The sequence below is a fragment of the Bison bison genome, unplaced genomic scaffold, assembly GCF_000754665.1.
Source record: "Bison bison bison isolate TAMUID 2011002044 unplaced genomic scaffold, Bison_UMD1.0 scf7180017864471, whole genome shotgun sequence".
Taxonomy (NCBI): Eukaryota; Metazoa; Chordata; class Mammalia; order Artiodactyla; family Bovidae; genus Bison; species Bison bison.
This window is the reverse complement of record NW_011495032.1, coordinates 38,426,610-38,442,797: the sequence shown is the minus strand read 5'-3', so window position 1 is coordinate 38,442,797 and position 16,188 is coordinate 38,426,610. Positions and strand designations below refer to the sequence as shown.

Below are 16,188 nucleotides of genomic sequence, written 5' to 3'. Positions count from 1 at the left end.
CTCCTAGATTCCAAGGGCAAGAGAATTATAGTCTGATAGTTCCCATATGAGGAATGGCTCCTGACTCCAATGGCCTACCAGGGAAACACTGTGCAGTGACCGTCCTGCGTGTTATGGCTGCGTCTCATTACTGCCAAAAGACAAAGAGATAAAATACAGGATTTCAGCAGCTTAATCTGACAAAGGAAAAGAAAACGAGCCTATATTAGCCAGCTCAGTCTGACATAACAAAATATCATGGACCAACTGGCTTCAACAACAGAAATTTATTTCCTCACAGTTGGAAGCTGGTGTCAGGTTTGGGTGGGGGCCCTTTTTCTGGCTTGCAAACAGTCACCTTCACATCAGAGAGAAAAGAAAGAGAAGAGAGAAGAGAATGCAAACTAGTGTCTCTTTTTATAAAGGTTACTAATCTTATTATGAGGGCTCCAATATCATGACCTCATCTAAATCTAATGACCTCCCAAAGGCTCCATCTCCAAATACCATCACATGAGGGGTCAGGGCTTTAACATACAAATTTGGGGAAGACACAATTCAGTCTACAGCAAGGCCTTTAATCATAACTCTTAACTAAAAGTTTTTTTTTTTTTCTCCAACTGTCCAGAAGGAATTGCAAAAAAAAGAAAAGTTGATTTTTTCCCTCTATATCCAAGGACATCTATGCTGGTAATATTCTCAAGCCCTGCTGGAACTGTGTTCTATACCTGAACCAAATTCCTTCCCTTTTCTGGCCCAAGAAATAAGTATGCCATTTTTTAAAGTTTTATGTAGACATGGAAACAGACAGGACTAACAGTATCAAATTATACTTAGCATTTCTTTCCTCATCAGCATATTTTTTGCCCTGGGCTTGCAGTTTGAAGGTGGGGTGGGGTCGGGGGAACCAAAACACTTTTACTGCATTTAAGGTGTTTCTGAGTTCCTCTTAACACATTTCAACGTATTAGTGGCTATTTTAACAAAAGACTAACATCCTTTCCTAAACGTTTCAATTGGTTAAGAGCTTCTGATGTTTGCTACAGTCATTTTCAGTCATTGATTACAGCAGTTTGCAGATCAGCAAGATCAGAAATCAGTTTCCTTTCTCAATCAGCTGGGCTTACGTGAAAGACAGCTCAATTCAAGGACAACTAGGAGAACCAAGTACAATGCCCTGCATGACAGTGATCTATTGTGCACCGTGAATTACAGGCAATGAAGAAAAAGAACCAAACGGCCACAAGTGCTTCAACAGCTCTCTGCTTCACAAATCACTCTCATTAGCACTTCTTGCAAGGGTGAACACCAACAGCAAGCTGGATACCAGACCCTTTTTCCAGAGAACCCATGATTAATTCTGTGTTTCCAGCAGAGCCAACTGTGAGCACTGCCTGGTTGCACTGCTGGCACGGGTCAGCAATGCAAGCCAGTGGGTCACCACATTACATGCAGGCTTCAATGAACTCTGTGTTCCAGCTGTTCTACACAGGGAAACCATTCACGTGAGTTCCACATTTTCAGCCAGAGAAAAAAACACCCTTTCTATTTTTAAAATAAAAAAGGAAAAAAAAAATACTCAGCAAGTTTAAGACAAGCAACTTTACCACCTGGCATGAGAAAACAAAACACTGGGAGACTGAAAATGCTGTGTATCACACATAGGTGTCCTTTAATGCTCTCAGGAAGAAATCTTGGTGCTTACTGAGAGAGCTTACCTATTAGAAAACAGGTTTTGATTTGCATGCTCTCATTTTTAACATACAGCTAGGCTACAATTTACAAGAGCCATACTCCGTAATTAGAGATACTCTGATCCACAGATTGACATGAATTTGAAAAGATGTTAGAAGCTGGGTAAGAATGGACAGGAGCCTTTTAGGGACAAATGTGAAAACTGAAAACACTTACTTATAAAGTGGTTGTGTGTATGTGCTAGTCTTTGATTTCTATGTCATGTCTTTTCTATTTTTTCTTTTTTGTCTTCAATGATTTCATTGGAATTATTTGGTTAATGAATTTTATTATATTAAAATGTAAACTTCAGAGCAGTTGTGTACCATCTAATGAAATGTAAGCAACCGATGGAGATGTTTAGGCCACAAAAGGCAACAACTAGCTCTTGAATCTGATTCACACGTTTGCAATAATCTGTGGAAAGTCATCTCAGCCATTCTGGGCCTAAACCCATGGGCCACATGGAAGATGAACAAGACCCTAAGGGTCACTGATACACAATTATCACATCAAATAATAGCATATCCTTCTAGTAGGGGTCCTTTACAATTCCAAATAAGCTTTCATTTTAAAATTCACATTGATAAGTGAGGTATAAAATAAGCATGGATCATCAAGTTTTAGAGTGTAACAATTTAAAACTAGTCAAAAAGAAAGTCAATGAAGGACAAGTAAAATAGTTAATAAAAAATATAAAAGTATAGACTAAATCTCTGGAATCTGTAATCATGTATTTTCTCTCCAATGATCAGATGGATCACTGTTGTTTTGGGAAAAACTAATAAAGTATGTCAAATAGTTAAAAAAAACTTTTATAGGGCTAACAATACTAAAAATTTTAGTTCTGTTTGTATTTAGTATCCTTTTTTCAAGATGTTTAAGGTATTTAACAGAAGCTATTTTTCTGTTATTTGCTCTGTGCAAAACAAATAAAGGCTATATTTTTTATTTTCTTATGTTTATCTAGAAAGGGGTATGATAGGTTATATGATTCATAGCTTAGATTAATAAACCATTAACAAATGAAAATACATAAAACACACACATATGGGAATTTTTTCCCAGATCCCTTAAGAAACTTGGATTGAGAACCCAGAGGTTAGACTTGATTCATGGTAGAAAATCACATGGGTCAGTGCTCTACTCTCAGAATTGAAAGAAATTATTTGACTTTGCTGAATAATATAATTTCATTACTAGTTGCGTTAATAACATTCTGCCTAGTTTTGGGCAATCCTACAGAAGTAAATTTTAAGAAATGTCCTTTAAAATTGGAAGGATGTTGTTTGATATATGAGACTAAGAGGCTGGAGAATGAAGATGGCAGACTAGAGGATGAGACATCATCCAAACAAAGTGAGAGAAAAAGATGTGAGAATCATGAAACACCTCAGTGGCCACAGACTTGAGTGATCATCATCTATCAAATGGCTGTGCACGTTACACTCACTGCAAATAAATCTGATGTTAGATAGCAGACCCCAAACAGGAGTCCGTATCACTGCAACTTAGGACGTTTTAGATATCAGACCCCAAAGAGGAGTCCATACTATTCCTACTTAGGATGTCTTTTCTTGACAGGTTTGTTTTTTAACCAGTCATGCTCCTGTGAATTCACTTTGGTGGAACAGAGCTCCGCCACCTCGTCACGACTCAGGGGTCTCCGAGAACTGTGGATTCAGGTTCTCTCAATAACTCACAACTGCACATAACAGACACCACAGATGATGGAACTGACGGGCTTATGAATACTGTGTGAGGGAAACAGATCCACCTTCACAACTGAGAGATGATTATTTTATACAGAGCTGTGGTCAAGAATTTTCTATTGTAAAACTGTAGTAACAGAATGGCAGGTGGCTAGCAAGGAAGGAGGAAAGTTGGACCAGAAAGAGAAGGGCACATAAGAATTAAAGACCTCTTAGAGAAGCATCAGGGAGAAGGCAATGGCACCCCACTCCAGCACTCTTGCCTGGAAAATCCCATGGACGGAGAAGCCTGGTGGGCTGCAGTCCATGGGGTCGCTAAAAGTCAGACATGACTGAGCGACTTCACTTTCACTTTTCACTTTCATGCATTGGAGAAGGAAGTGGCAACCCACTCCAGTGTTCTTGCCTGGAGAGTCCCAGGAACGGGGGAGCCTGGTGGGCTGCTGTCTATGGGGTCGCACAGAGTCGGACACGACTGAAGTGACTTAGCAGCAGCAGCAGCAGCAGCAATAAAGCATCAACAGCCAGAATGAACAGGTTCCTGGGGTTCGGTGTTACTTGCTCTATGCCAGTAAGCTTAGGACAAGGAACATTGCTTACACTAAAAACCAGAAAAGAAAGTATGCTGCTGACTGCTCATGTCAAGGGGACAGGATCACAAAACTATTTGAGTTGAAAGTTTTGGATGACTCTGCCATTGGTTCGAGGGCAAAGGAATTACACCCATACTTTGGTTTATAACAGAAGTGAAAGGGCCAAGTTCTAACAAAGGGTAACACTACCCATTATTAATCACATTTTTGGCCACTCCATTTAAAAAATAGATACACAGGAGAGGAGAGAAGGACTTCTGCCTCCCCTGCCCAAGGCAGAGATCTCTAGAAGATCAAAACTAGGGAGGTAGCTTTAAGTTTGGGAGAGCTCTTCAGGCTTACAAGGTGAGTCTTGGCTCACCAAGAGATGTTCAAATAGAAGAACACAGAAGGTAGAAAAGGAATGAAGACACAAAATTTCTGAAGCTTGAAGCAAGAAAGGGAAGTCAAATGAGGACCATGAGACAGAACTAACTGCTAACAAGTGGGCAGTCCCACTTTTTTGCAGCTCGGCAGGAAGTCTGCTTTTGTGAGGTCACTGGAGATCTCTGACTGACCAAGTTCCGGAATGAGGTCCAGAGGGACATCCACCATCACAATGCTGCAGTGTGCCAGGACTCAGTCACCTTCAACAGGGAAGAACAGTCTACTGACCAAAATTCTAGCTATGGGCACAGGTTTGAGATGCTTGACCTTATAACGTTTAAACAAATAAACAGCATAGGAAAGGACGGCATTAGGAATCAGGAGAAATAGTACTGCTAAGTAGAAAAATTCAGTATTTGAAGGAGACATGGATTTGAATCCCTGTGTGATTTTGGGGGGAAGTTCATTTCTTCCAGTTTTACAGATTTTCCTCCTGTAAAATGGGAATAATGATAATACCTATTGTGATCTATGGGCTTCCCAGGTGGCTCAGCGGTAAAGAATCTGCCTGCCAATGCAGGAGACACAGGTTCTGATCCCTGGATCAGGAAGATCCCCTAGAGAGGGACATGACAGCCCACTCTAGCAGTCTTGCCTGGGAAATCCCATGGAGAGAGGAGCCTGGCGGGCTACAGTCCATGGGGTCACAAAGAGTCAGACATGACTGAGCATGAACACATTGTGATCTACATGCCATTGAGGGGTCACTTGCCCCTGTATTTTCACAAGATTGCTTTGATCCCCAATTAGCTTAGGAAAAAAAATGTCTTCCTAAGATATAAGCAAATTCTCAAGAATTTACTCTCTCAAGACCTCTTTCAGTTCAGTCACTCAGTCGTGTCCAACTCTTTGCGACCCCATGAATCGCAGCAAGACCTCTTTAGACTCTGGCATCTGGTGTTCTCAGGAGCTTTCTCTGCTCTGCCTGAACTTAACTCCAGACCCAAAACTCTGCCTCCTTACCAACTTCCCCAGGCAGAGCACTCAAGCCAAGCATCCCAGAGTTTTACCAACACTGAAGAATATCCTCAGTCATGAGTTGAGAATATACTGTAGAACACTGCACCCTTATGCAAATTTATTCACTTCCTCTCCTCTTACCTGTTTCTCCTCATTCCCTCCTCTCCTGAAATAGCTTCAATTTTTCCACTTCTATGGTGCCAGCAGCCTCCCTCTTCTCTGAACCCCACCACCGGCCCCTAACCTCACTTTTTGTCTCAATACCCTACAGAGCAATCCTGCAGTCACGTGAGCAAGTACAGAAAATATTAGAGCTTCAAAACTGGTACCAGAATTTTCTGAAAAAATGATTTTTATCGGGAAAATCCTTTGATAAGTACTTGTCCCCCAGGGGAACACAGATTCAGCCTCTACCTCAAGCCTCTATTTAGCTCACAGGCCCTGACCCTGGGTAGCAATAATGAATACAATACTGTTATATATACAAGGCTGTAGGATTACAATTGCCAGTGGCCACTTGTTAAAGGCAAAAAGAACAGGAACCGGAATGCAATCAAGTGAATGAATGTCAGTCCGAGACCCTCTATCCATCCCTTCAAGTTGCTTTGGTATCAGCTCAAGACTAAATGGAATTCTAGGTTTCATCTGATAAGAAAAATATGAGGATGTAATCAATTTCAGAAGGATCAAATCTAAGGGCAGGAGAAAGGTCTTTCTGAGATTACTGTCAAGGGGCTCAAACTCTTAGGAGCAAACAAGAATTATGTCTCAGAAAATGGGAGGATATGACACAAAAATGTTTTATTCCCAGAGAACTTCAGTGAAGTGGAACTAAAAGCTACAGGATTCCAGCCCACTGTTTTCTTAACAGGGAGACCTCTGAATTGGCTTTTCTCTGTTTAAAATACCAGTGCTAAATCTACCTTCCTGTGCTCATATTGTGGCCTTGGTGAGCTCACCAACAAGGGACGGTCACAAAGATCTACCAGGAAAGAAAATCGTTCTATAAAACAGTGTAACAAAAAGTGACAATTGTTAGTCTAGACTTAAATCACACCTAACCGAACACCTTTCCTTAAGTGCAAAGCCCACGGCATATCTCTTACCTTCCTCAAAGGTGGCCTTCTTCTGCCTCACTAGAACACGGAAGTTCTCAGCAGGATTCACGCTTCCAACCTAGAACACACCACAGACAGTAAACCTGCAGATCACGTCTCTTTTCGGAAGTACCCCAGGCAAGACAAGACAGCTTAATGTAGTGTGTTCTTATAAAATAGGCAAAGACAAAGAGAGGCCCTTCCTGTTCATTTTCATTTCCATGGTTTGTTAAAAACTAGCAGATTCCTGTGTTCAAAGGGCTGCCGTCTGTCTGTACTTCCACTCACCTCTCCTCATGCAAACTGACTTCATTCCAGAGGGGTCAGAAGTCTGACGCCCGAGGCACCAGGCAGCTTAGCTTACCAGGCAGACTACCTGTCCATCCTGATACCCAACCAATTAGGACGGGGAGGATGCTGCGGTGCAGGGTCAGTTCAGAGTATCTCTGTCCCACTAAGAGACACAGGAACTGATAGCCTGATGCCCTGATTCATTGAACTGTCCTTTCTGGAGACTGCTGCTGATCAAACCTGTGGCACTGAAACCTTGGTAGACTATTCAAACATGCCCAAATTAAACATGGCCCCAAAATAAAAACAAATCAGTGCTAGGTTGGAGAGTTCCAAAGACAAAAGTCTCTGCCACGCTACATGGCACTTTCTGATCATGACCGTGTCTCTCATCTTCTGATCGCAACCTTAATAGGGGCTAAGTTGAGTTCAAGGGGGAGAAGACAATGGGGTTCTATAAAGGCTGGTAAACGCTGGTACAAAAGTACTTGGATTTCCAGTCTGCTCTATATAGCATCAGAAGAGCTTCGAGAATAAAAAAGGTCATGATTTTTTTTTTCCCTTTACTATAAAGATATTGCACTAAAATCCAAATAATTTTTTAGACATTCAATTTTTCTGGAGCATTGCTTTTTCAGGAGGGGAAAAGGCATGCCCTAATACTAGCTACCCTTTCTAGTCTATTTGGCTAGTAGTAAAGAACAATTTTTAAGATCCACTGATTCAAAACAATGTCACTTAAAATAAGGCAATAGGTTCAAGTTCCAAAAACCATTCCATTAAAGATCTCAAGTGTCAAAGGATACATGGTTTGGAGAAATCCTAAACTAGTGAGTTGTACATCAGAAAGGAAATGAGACTTATATTCTTAAAGCTAATATACTTGGAGATAAGACTCCTATCACTAAGCCCCCACTTATCCTACCATTGTGACTAAACAGAAAGCTGCAAAATGAAGTCACCAGAAAAACTTTACAAAGTGATGTTTCATGCTGTATATAGTGCTCTATGTATTGATACTACATATCATATAAATAATCCTACAGGTGATTCACGGACAATAATTAAAAGAAGAAAGGAAGAAGTGTGGGATGGACAAACATGGCTTATATACTGAAAGGACCAGAGAAAGTGCTACATCAAAGGACTAACAGAAACTGATGCCAACTCCCCAAGTCCCAACTTCCCCAAAAGAGGGGAGCACAGCAGGGGAGCTCTGCTTACACAGGTGACACTGCCCTCGGCCAGACTGGAGACACTAAAGTGGGCTTCCTCTTCCTCAGTCTTCAGTTTTTTACAGGTGGGTCCCTCTTCATGACTAGAAAAGAAATAAATGGTTTTTTTCCTCCCCTTAAAATAGAACAAACAATACAAAACCCAGAACTGCTGATGTGAAAAGTATAAATTTATTTTTCAAGAATCAAAAACAAGTAGCCACCCTTAGTCTTCCTTTACAAGCAGCTACCTCCCCTTCCCAGGCTCCAAGCTCCTGACAGACCAAGCAACTGCAGCGGCCCGAGCTTAATCAGCAGTCGCACCACAAAGCCCTTTCGAAAGATGAAACTGCAAGCACAGGTCATGGACACTTCACATTTCAGCACAAAACCCATTTACCCTTTGGTTATTATTTGCTAGTTTCTACCTGAGAATTGATAGCTAGTAATATTAGCTTTCCAGATACATAGAAGACCTTTGTGTCTAATAACCTATCTTCTTCATCATGAATGTGAGAGTTTTATAAGTTCCTACTTACAGCTGTCAAAACTTACTAGACAATCCTTAATTAAATATGCAAGAGCGTGCTCTTAAAGAAGTCTTAAACTATAAAAAACCACTTTCAAAAGAAAACTTTTAATATGTTCCTTTATAAACCTAATTGTGTTTTGGGCAATATGCTAAGAGAGTGCAAAAGCATCTGTGTGATAAGGGAATGATGACTCCAAAGAAGTGTATCAAACATCTTGCCTCAAGTAACAGGCTGGCTTTAACAGTCTGCCTTAAAGTCGAGAGGAGGTCAGGTTAATTGCAAAGGAGAAGAAAGATTCAAAGACTCTGACCATAATCTTACTTAAGCTACAGAACAGACAGACATGAAGATTTTTCTCCCAGACAAATAGTCAATCTGGGGGAAGAGAAGCTGCCAAGAAATGGTTGAATGAGAAGGGAAAATAGTAACTAAGAACTACGATTCTAAATGGGATGTTTTTATTCAAAAGCCCAACTTCCAGACAGTAAGGCTTGAAGAGGTTATCCTAAAAGTAAAGCAAAGAAAAATACGACAGAAGTTAGCTTATTCAATAATATTTCAATAATGAATCTCCTCTTCCAGCCTGATGAAAGAACTAAAGTCATCGTTACAGTCTTATAAACACGAATTAAAAGTTTTACTACTTGACATCTTTCCCATTTACCACTTGCCTTCTTCCCTTTGAGAAGTAAAGAAAAGATAAGGGGTGAGTCATTCAGAGCTCTTTCCTTCAAGCAGAATAAACAAACACACAAAACCTTGCTGACGAAAACAAGGGAAAATGCACAAACCTGAGGAAGCATGAAATTCTATCAGAATTTGAGTAGTTCTTAAAAAAAAAAAAAGTCACAGCCACTTTAGTTAACCTTTGCCAGCTCTTCCCAAGAGAAAGATAAGAGGGTTCAGGGAAAATCTACAGATTAAAAACATCCAGACTCTAGTCTCAGTTTTTGCTACTGGGTAGCCCTGGAGTTTTATACCTTCTTGAAGGTACTGACTCTGTATTAATTTTTGTACATTTAGAGTCTAGTAAGTGACTGTCCTCTCTGACCTTCAGTTTGTTCCTCAGGAAAACACTAAGATGAAAAACACCATGCATATATCAACTATTCACATTTTCTCTTCCAAAAGTACAAATTAACTTATACAGTAGTATTAAAAAGTGTCAAACATACAAAGCTAAGTTCTGTGAGAACACAAGGTCAAATCACATGGAGGAACTGCTTCAACCCTCCCAAATAAGATTCTAGGGAAGGAAGAATTAGAAAACATACATACCAATTCTCCAGAACTGGGCAGATAAAGGCCAGTCCAGAAAAGAGCAGGAAGCAGTAAAAATACACTTAATAATCTCAAGATTGAAACACTTAACAGGATTAATGGGAAATTTACATATATTAAACTTGTAATGTCTATTTGAAGTGAGAAAGTGCAATGACTCTCATCCCCAAGTTATCTAAGAATGAGCTGAGCCCTGGAAAGTACACATCATCCAGGCAAGGTCACGGCAGACACAGAAGTGTTAACAGCTGCTGCGTCTGGATGCTGGGGCCCTAGACGGTTTGTTGCTGTCTCTCCTTTTCTCATTTTCTTTCATATATGAGTATATACCTTGTAGCTCATTTACAGAGAAGGCAATGGCACCCCACTCCAGTACTTTTGCCTAGAAAATCCCATGGATGGAGGGGCCTGGTAGGCTGCAGCCCATGGGGTTGCTAGAGTCGGACACGACTGAGCGACTTCACTTTCACTTTTATGCATTGGAGAAGGAAATGGCAACCCACTCCAGTGTTCTTGCCTGGAGAATCCCAGGGACGGGAAGCCTGGTGGGCTGCCGTCTATGGGGTGGCACAGAGTTGGACACGACTAAAGCGACGCAGCAGCAGCAGATCATTTACAAGTACATATACCTTAGTTCATTTACTCTTAGGCTCTAGGTTCTAAAATTTGTAACCATTAGCAATTTTTATTATACAGAAAACTAGGAAGTAGACAATTGCAAATTATCTGTCCTATCCTAGTATTCTGCAGCAGATTAGCAAATTTTATGAATATAGCCTCTTATAATCTGTAAGGTTGGAGAAGGAAATGGCAACCCATTCTAGTATTCTTGCCCGGAAAGTCTCATGGACAGAGGAGCCTGGTGGGCTACAGTCCTTGGCGTCATAGAGGGTCAGACATGGCTGAGTACCAGCACGAGAATACATAATCATCACCTTCAAGAAGTTCAGTCAAATAAGAAAGATAATATATAAACAGGCAATTAACAAAATATTGTGGTAAGCAGTGCATCCCCTTGAGAGAACAGCGAGAGGCTGTACTGGGCTGGGGCATGAGGCACAAGCTGGGAAGTAGTGAGAGATAAACATAGAAAATATCTAAACTGTAGGCATAAAAACTTCTGAGGACAGAAAGTGGTTCTCCAGTTAGCAAGATAGATACTTCTTTTCCTTCTGTGTATCTGGGTTTTCTCATTTGTGTAACAGAATTTGATCTGAAGCTGAAGGTAATGGAAAGCCATGAGAGCAAAGGTTTTTAACCAGGCATCCAAGAAGGACATCAAGGAATTTGTGACCACCCAAAATTATATGCAAAATTTATTATGTTGGGGCATTTTCCTGGGGAGATGGTTCATAGTTTTTATTAGAAGATAAAAGGGTCCATCACACACAAACACTGATGAAGAATCACTGCATTAGAGAATTTTAAGCAAGGGAGTGATGTGATCAGATTTGTTTTCTAAAAAATCACTCAGATAGCAGATTGCAGAATGAACTGGAAGGGGAAGCCTGGAATGAGGGAAACTGGCCAAGGGGGTTGTATCAGTAAAGCAGGCTAAAGTGAAACCTACATAAAAGCAATGGCAGTGGGTAATGCCAGTAAGAACTAACCTTTTTTTTTTTTAAATAAATGCTTACCATTAATCATGATACCAAGCATTTGAGTTAGCTATTATAAACTGTCCTCTTACAAATGAGCAAAATCAAGAGTCAAAAGGGCCTGACTTTGTCTTAAGCACACAGTAAGGGGTCCACAGCTAACCCTGTACTTTTAACGACTCTCCTAAAAGGCAGGTATTTGTTATCACAGCTTGGCACAGAGCAACTTGCCGATTTTGACCACTATTAAAAAGAAATGCTTGAGTTTTGATCCAATCTGCTGCTACTGCTACTGCTAAGTCGCTTCAGTCGTGTCCGACTCTGTGCAACCCCACAGACGGCAGCCCACCAGGCTCCCCCGTTCCTGGGATTCTCCAGGCAAGAATACTGGAGTGGGTTGCCATTTCCTTTTCCAATGCATAAAAGTGAAAAGTGAAAGAAGTTGCTCAGTCGCGTCCGACTCTTAGCGACCCCATGGACTGCAGCCTACCAGGCTCCTCCACCCATGGGATTTTCCAGGCAAGAGTACTGGAGTGGGGTGCCATTGCCTTCTCCTGATCCAATCTATCTGACTCTAAAATCAATGCTATTAGCCACTATACTAACCTGAAGTGAAAGGAGTAAACTTGAGGTAAATCTAAATCAACCTGGTAAACCAATTAGATGTGGAAAGTGAAGAAAAGGGATGACTCCCTAGAAATTAGGTGTCATTCACTAAAAAATTGAAAATAATAACATGAAGAGGGGGCTGAAAGGAGTGTGGAAAGACAAAGAAGGTGATAAAGTAATTTCTGGACATATTGACCTTGAGTTACCTGTAGACAGTTAAGATCTAGTACATAAGATGGAAATATTTTAGGATAGACAGGTATTCAGTTATTTTTGAAGACCCATATGTGAAATAATTAAGGTCTTAGGATGTGCAACACAGCATAATCCTTGAGAGTATAAGCTCTGGGGTCGAACTACCACGTTTAAATCCTCACTCTAACACTTAACCAGCTGTGATCCTGAGCAAGTTTCTTATCTTCTCTAAGCTTCAGGGTCCTCAGCTTTAAGATGGAGTAAATAAAAGAACCTACTTCATAGGATGGCCAGGAGGATCCAAACAGATAATACTCGTAAAGCTCCCAGAACATACCGGTATCCAATAAATGTCAGCCCTTTCAGAGAAAGAGATCTACAAAATATCAACCTGCAAGACTCGTGGGGAAAGAAAAGCCGCCCCAGAGGAATCTGAGAGGGAGCTGTCAGAGGTTTAGAAAGAAAAGTCTGGAGAAGCTGAAGTTAAGGAAGATATATGAATTTCAAGAGGGAAAGAATAACTGACAACGTCAAGTGTTACAAAGAGGTCAAGTAAGAAAAGGACTGCCAAGCTGAAGTAAACCTAGCAGCAAGTGTCTTTCAGGAGACCAGGTGCAGGGGTGTGGTGGAGGCATCAGCCTGGGCCAACAAGCGCTGGGAACAGCAGCAGTGTGGGCTAGTCTTCTAATAAACTTGGCTGTGGAAGGAAAGATGATGATAACAGGGAGTAATTAGAGGGAGGAAACTGAGAGGATTATTTCATTTTCTTTTAGAGGAAAGAAATAAAATGTTAATGTGTGGAGGGAAGGGGGTTGGTACAGAGGGAGAAGCTGAAAATCACAGAAGGAAGGAAGGAAGCAATTATTAGTGGACTGAAAGGCACCAGACAGGATGGAAGGATGTCCAGGCATCCTAGGACACAGGTTAACGGGTTAACTCAGGACAGGATGTGGTATCCTCCTCCACTGAGACAGGAAGAAAGGAAGTAAAGGCAGATAGATATGTTTTTCGGTAAGATGGGCTGGAGAACCGAGGTGTTCTGACCTATTATGGGCTTCTATTTTCTCTTTGAAATCACCATCATCATCATGGAAATATGTACCCTGGATACAGGGACGTTGAATATACACAAAATTATAGCTTTTTGTAAGCAATCTCTCTTTCCCTTAGGGAGACCACCTCTAAAGCTGACTGGGGTTTAATCATAAAAACTGAAAGTCTCTAGAACCTTGCAGAAGGGACTGAGTCATTCTTGAATATATGAGGTGCTCCATAAATACTTATTAAATGTGTCGTTTCTGCAATTCTTAAAAACTAAGATTTCTGAGAAGGAAGACTAGAGCAGTGGAGTGTGAGTAGGTGTGTATGAGCAAGATTATTCTCTGGTCCCAGGCAGCTCACTTGGCTGTGTGGCAAACTGAACCTTTATGGGAGCAAAGAACAAGCAGGGATCAAATCACAGAACAACAGTCTTCAGGGTCTGGGTCTCAGTGGTATTTTTTTTTTTAACCAGCTAATTTACATTTTAATCAACAGGAGGAGGGGAAAATGGCCCATTTCTTTCCCACGACACAGGAAGGTAATCAAGATCGTGAAAGAGAGCTTTAAAACAGAGAGAATAGCCATATGACTGTTGGGAGATGACAGCAAGCCTGTCGTGGGAAGAAATGGACTCAGAGTTTTATTGACTGCTTTGAGACATGAGGAATCCAGAGGTAGCTGAAGGTAGCAGAGGGAAAGAGGGTTTTTAGTGACAATCTTCTGATGTAGAAAAAGGCACAACAGGCTAAAGAGAAACATAAAATTCTCTAGATGTGTTAGAAATGCACAAGATAGAATCTTTAAACCCTACGATTTCTTTTTTTTCCCCAATTCTGACAAAGCTTGGGGTAGTAGCCTTTAAAAGCCACAGAAAATGCAAAGATGTCTTTTTAACTTGGAAGATAATTCACTGAATTTACACTTTACAGAACCCTGTGAAGATTTCTGGAAGTTACTCAATACGGTTCCAATCAGGTACTGACAAATAAAAACTTTGTCAATAATGACACAGCTGTGGGAAGGAAATCAAAGAAAAAGGAAAAAAAAAAACTGTGATATAAAATAGGATCTCAGCATACAACCTACAAAAATGAGTAGATCATTTTGATCTGGGGGGAAAAGTTACCAATAATCAGACCAAAACCTGGTGAAATCAATGTCATACACCCAAATAATTCTGGATAAGAACAGCCTAAGGTCTGTTTGTGTTCTGCTTTGAATGGAAACTTATATAATTCTAAACAGACTCTGATGTGCAGGGAAAAAACACTTAATAGCTACCTACAAGCTTGATCTAAGGGCATGAAAACCATTTTACAATCCTTAAACTGTAACTACCTCATTAATGGTATAACTAAACACGTCAACACAGTAAGAGCACAGCTGCAGACGGCCAGGTTTCTTATTCTCCCAATTTTCCTTCCGAAAATCTCACTGATATTCTCCTAAGAGCCTACCCCCAAAATGAAAAACTTGATGATTTTCACCCCTCTCCTCTCATCCCCAGTACCTTACTTTAAAAATGGTAAAATTTAGTTGCAGATATTCAAAGATCGTTTATCTTCCTATATATATATATATATATATAAAATTCACTAAGAATCTGACGTGGATCAAAAGTCAACAGCCCCAAAGGTAGCTCTAATTTCTAGATGCACAAGCAGGATAAAACGTATCCACGCGGGATTTCCAATGCAAGGCTCAAACAGCAAGAGTTTTCTTTCTCCCACTTTTGTGATTCTACAAACCCAGGTTGCAATCCTTAATGACAGAGCCCCTCCAAGACCACCACCAGTCTTCTGTGCTCTAACCTCACACACAACTCCATTGAGTACTTACTTATCTTGGAAAATGTCCTGACCAGTCACTTGGTTCTTTTTCTTGATGACTTCCGTCAGAGGGAAGAGGGTCTTTATTTTGGAGAGAGGAACCTGACATTTAGCTGTCACCTCGGTGGGGGGATCCAGCATACTCAAAATGTGTTGTTGAATGGGGGGCAGAGGCTCCTGGGGATGGAGAGCTCTGTGAAGCAGACACTGTGAAAGAGGAGTAAGGACTGTGAAATGCAGACGTGGACACCACACACAGCTGACCAGTGATCCTCCATCTTAAGCTTGGGAGGGCTACAAGATTCCTACCACTAGTCAAAGACAGCAAAGCGGGCCGACCCAGAACCGCCCTGGTTAGCAGGACGGTGGTAATGTCTAAAAGCAACCATAAAACAGACCCCAGCCTAGAAGCACCGTCAGCTGAAGCCCTCCTGGAAAAGAGCCTCATCCCACAAAAAGAGTCCCCTGCTCTGGCTTCATGGAAGACATACGGGGTTTCCTCAGCCTCTGACAGTTTGGGAGTATAACCTTTCAGCTATAATCCTTTTATCTCCCTTCAGCATGCTGTGCTTTCTCCCTTGCACCATCTTAGAAAACAACACGAGCTGGATAAATCAGGTGCTAAAGGGTAGGTGCTCAGTGAGTCCCAGGAATACTGTGCAAGAGATGACACCAGAGGTCTCTCTCCAACCTCCCCAAGTCATCCACTCACTTCCATCCATCTCTACCACAGCACTCTTGTCCAGGCACCTTCACCTCTCACATGGGCTACCACAACCCCTTTCTAACTGGTCTTCCCATGTCCACTCTCATGGCTCTCCTGTCTGGAGTCAACCATAATAGAGCCACTGACTGCCTCTCTCCTCCTTACTCACCACAACCCAACTAGCCTGGGCTCCTCCTTCTCCACTCAAAGACCAGCTCTCTGCAGATTTTAGGTCCCATGTGTAAGGCTTCCTTGGCCTCTTCTGCCTTCCCTTAGATCTCAATGGAGCTGGCCCTTTTAAAATCATTCTGTTCTTTGCTCACTTATCACCTCTTCTGAGAGGCTTCCCCTGACACTATATGAAGGAGACCTTTATCTTCATTTTACCAC

At 41.3% G+C, this 16,188-nt stretch overlaps 1 protein-coding gene across 1 annotated transcript in view; it reads right to left on the bottom strand.

Moving 5' to 3' along the window:
* The window catches only part of XRCC5 (X-ray repair complementing defective repair in Chinese hamster cells 5 (double-strand-break rejoining)), an 86,673-nt gene that overhangs the window by 30,873 nt on the left and 39,612 nt on the right, over nucleotides 1-16,188 (bottom strand). The window contains exons 14-16 of the mRNA XM_010861159.1: nucleotides 15,103-15,299; nucleotides 8,017-8,110; nucleotides 6,511-6,580 (exon numbers count right to left, since the gene is read on the bottom strand). Of these exons, the coding sequence (XP_010859461.1) occupies nucleotides 6,511-6,580; nucleotides 8,017-8,110; nucleotides 15,103-15,299 (361 nt within the window). The remainder of the gene's footprint in view (nucleotides 1-6,510; nucleotides 6,581-8,016; nucleotides 8,111-15,102; nucleotides 15,300-16,188) is intronic.